The 2,305-nt window shown below is 44.6% G+C and overlaps 1 protein-coding gene across 1 annotated transcript in view; it reads left to right on the forward strand.

The window, feature by feature from the left end:
* ADARB1 (adenosine deaminase, RNA-specific, B1) overlaps positions 1 to 2,305 on the forward strand; it is a gene marked incomplete at its 5' end in the record, with an annotated part of 18,999 nt that overhangs the window by 645 nt on the left and 16,049 nt on the right. The window contains 2 exons of the mRNA XM_010020529.1: positions 1,411 to 1,579; positions 2,091 to 2,239. Coding sequence (XP_010018831.1) covers positions 1,411 to 1,579; positions 2,091 to 2,239 — 318 coding nt within the window. The remainder of the gene's footprint in view (positions 1 to 1,410; positions 1,580 to 2,090; positions 2,240 to 2,305) is intronic.

The raw sequence follows: 2,305 nt of genomic DNA on the forward strand, positions 1-2,305 counted from the left end.
AGGAATTTTGTAGTTCTGACTGCTGGCATGAGATCTGCCAGTGGAGTTCTGCCCTAAGCTGATCTGCGACCGCTCAGCTGCTGAATTTTTCTCATGCTAAGATTTCTTTTGGTCTTCAATCCATCTGAACCCTTTACTGGGCATTCCTTTTGGGCCCATCATGAAATGTCATAGAATCATGGAATGGTTTGGGTTGGAAGGGACCTTAAAGCTCATCCAGCTCCAACCCCCTGCCACGGGCAGGGACACCTTCCACTAGAGCAGGTTGCTCCAAGCCCCTGTGTCCAACCTGGCCTTGAACACTGCCAGGGATGAGGCAGCCACAGCTCCTCTGGGCAACCTGTGCCAGCGCCTCAGCACCCTCCCAGGGAAGAGCTTCTGCCTAAGAGCTTATCTCAGTCTCCCCTCTGGCAGGTTAAAGCCATTCCCCTTGTCCTGCCACAACAGGCTCTTGTCCAAAGCCCCTCTTCAGGTTTCTTGTAGCCCCTTTAGGCACTGGGAGTTGCTCTAAGGTCTCAGCCTGTCCCAATTAGTTGTGTGAGTCAGATGGATAGTGATAACTTCCCATAGTGATTTGGGCAATGCCAGCCCTTTCCTCCTGCAGGGCTGTCTGTAAGGGCTTCTTCCAGAGCAGAGAAGTCTGAGGTGCTGGTTAGGGTAGATAAGTCTATCATAAGACATCCATGGTGGGCTGATCCTGGCCAGCAGTCAAACCACCAGCCGCTTGCTAACTGCTCTCTCCTGTGGCACAGAGAGAAAATGGAAGGAGGGCAAGAAAACAAACACTGTAACTTTGAGCATAGAATCACAGGATCAACCAGGTTGGAAAAGACCTTTAAGGTCATCAAGTCCAACCATTCCCCAGCACTGCCAAGGTCACCACTAACCCATGGCACCGAGGGCCTCATCTATGTGGTGTGTGAACACTTCCAGGGATGGTGACTGCACCACTGCCCTGGGACACCCTCTGTTCCTTTCCCTGAGCTCCTGTTTATTCTGTAATATGGAATGATTTAATACCAAGAACTACACTTCTAGAAGCATTATACTGCTGATAAGATTTACAGTGGTTTAAGCATTTAAACTTCTTCACTCCCTATTCTTACCTTTCATGTTGTTGGTTTAATACACTTCCATAACATACTTCTGTTTTAATAAATCAGTGACTTTCAGATATCTAAAGTCACTGTGAATATCTGCACAGGTGGCAAGGAGACACATGCTAGAAGCTAACTGGGGCTCAGGAATAAAGCACCATCTTCACAGCCCAGGCTTTAATAACTCTTCCTGAAGCAGCAATTTTTTCCTTCATGTTTTCTATTTCTAACTTGTTTAGGTTCTGCACTAAGATGATTTGTTGGATTATTTGTGATTTTAGTTGCATCTTGTTCCTGAAACTTTATTTTGCAGGTACAGACGTGAAAGATGCCCTGGTAATAAGTGTTTCTACAGGAACAAAATGCATCAATGGTGAATACATGAGTGATCGTGGTCTTGCATTAAATGATTGCCATGCAGAGATTATATCTCGCCGGTGCCTGCTTAAATTTCTCTATACACAACTTGAGCTTTATCTAAGGTGAGCTGGAGGGAAAAGGAAGATGAGCTGATCGCATGGAACTGGAAAGGTGTCTGTGGGCAACATCCGTGAACATTTCAATGTGATCCATTTGTTGTGTTGCGTTAGGATGTTTCATTTAGAACTCGAGCTCTTTGCCCTAAGGTTTGACTTGAATAAAACATGTATTCAGATAGCTGTCAATCATGAGATAGGAGGAAAGAAAACATCATGTGGAATCATTTTGTAAGCTCTAAATATGCAGATCAAAACAACCTCAAGTGAGCTAACGGGTGGTGATGTTTCATTTGCTGTTAAGTGCCTGAAAGCTCTTAACGTCTGGGGGTGTCAAGGGCTCTCAATTTCCTGTCACAGTGGTCATTTCAGTTTGTTAATTGTAATAACTGTTAGCTTTATATCACAAAATTCCCAGACACCCTGTGGTTGTTTTTAATGCCTATTAAGACTGCCCAGCTTATGGTTCTTTATGTGTTCACATCAGCTTTGACTCTGGCTTTATTCTCCCTTTCAGCAATAAAGAAGATCAACAAAAATCCATTTTTATCAAGTCAGAGCGAGGTGGATTTAAGCTGAAGGAGAATGTGCAGTTCCATCTCTATATCAGCACATCTCCTTGTGGTGATGCGAGGATTTTCTCCCCACATGAAGCAGCACAAGAGGGTATGACAACAGTCCTGCTTCAGCAAGGAGGTTTAAAGTATTCTTTGAGCATGTCCAAGCGGTTCA

Source organism: Nestor notabilis, unplaced genomic scaffold, assembly GCF_000696875.1.
Source record: "Nestor notabilis isolate BGI_N333 unplaced genomic scaffold, ASM69687v1 scaffold16108, whole genome shotgun sequence".
NCBI classification, from domain to species: domain Eukaryota; kingdom Metazoa; phylum Chordata; class Aves; order Psittaciformes; family Psittacidae; genus Nestor; species Nestor notabilis.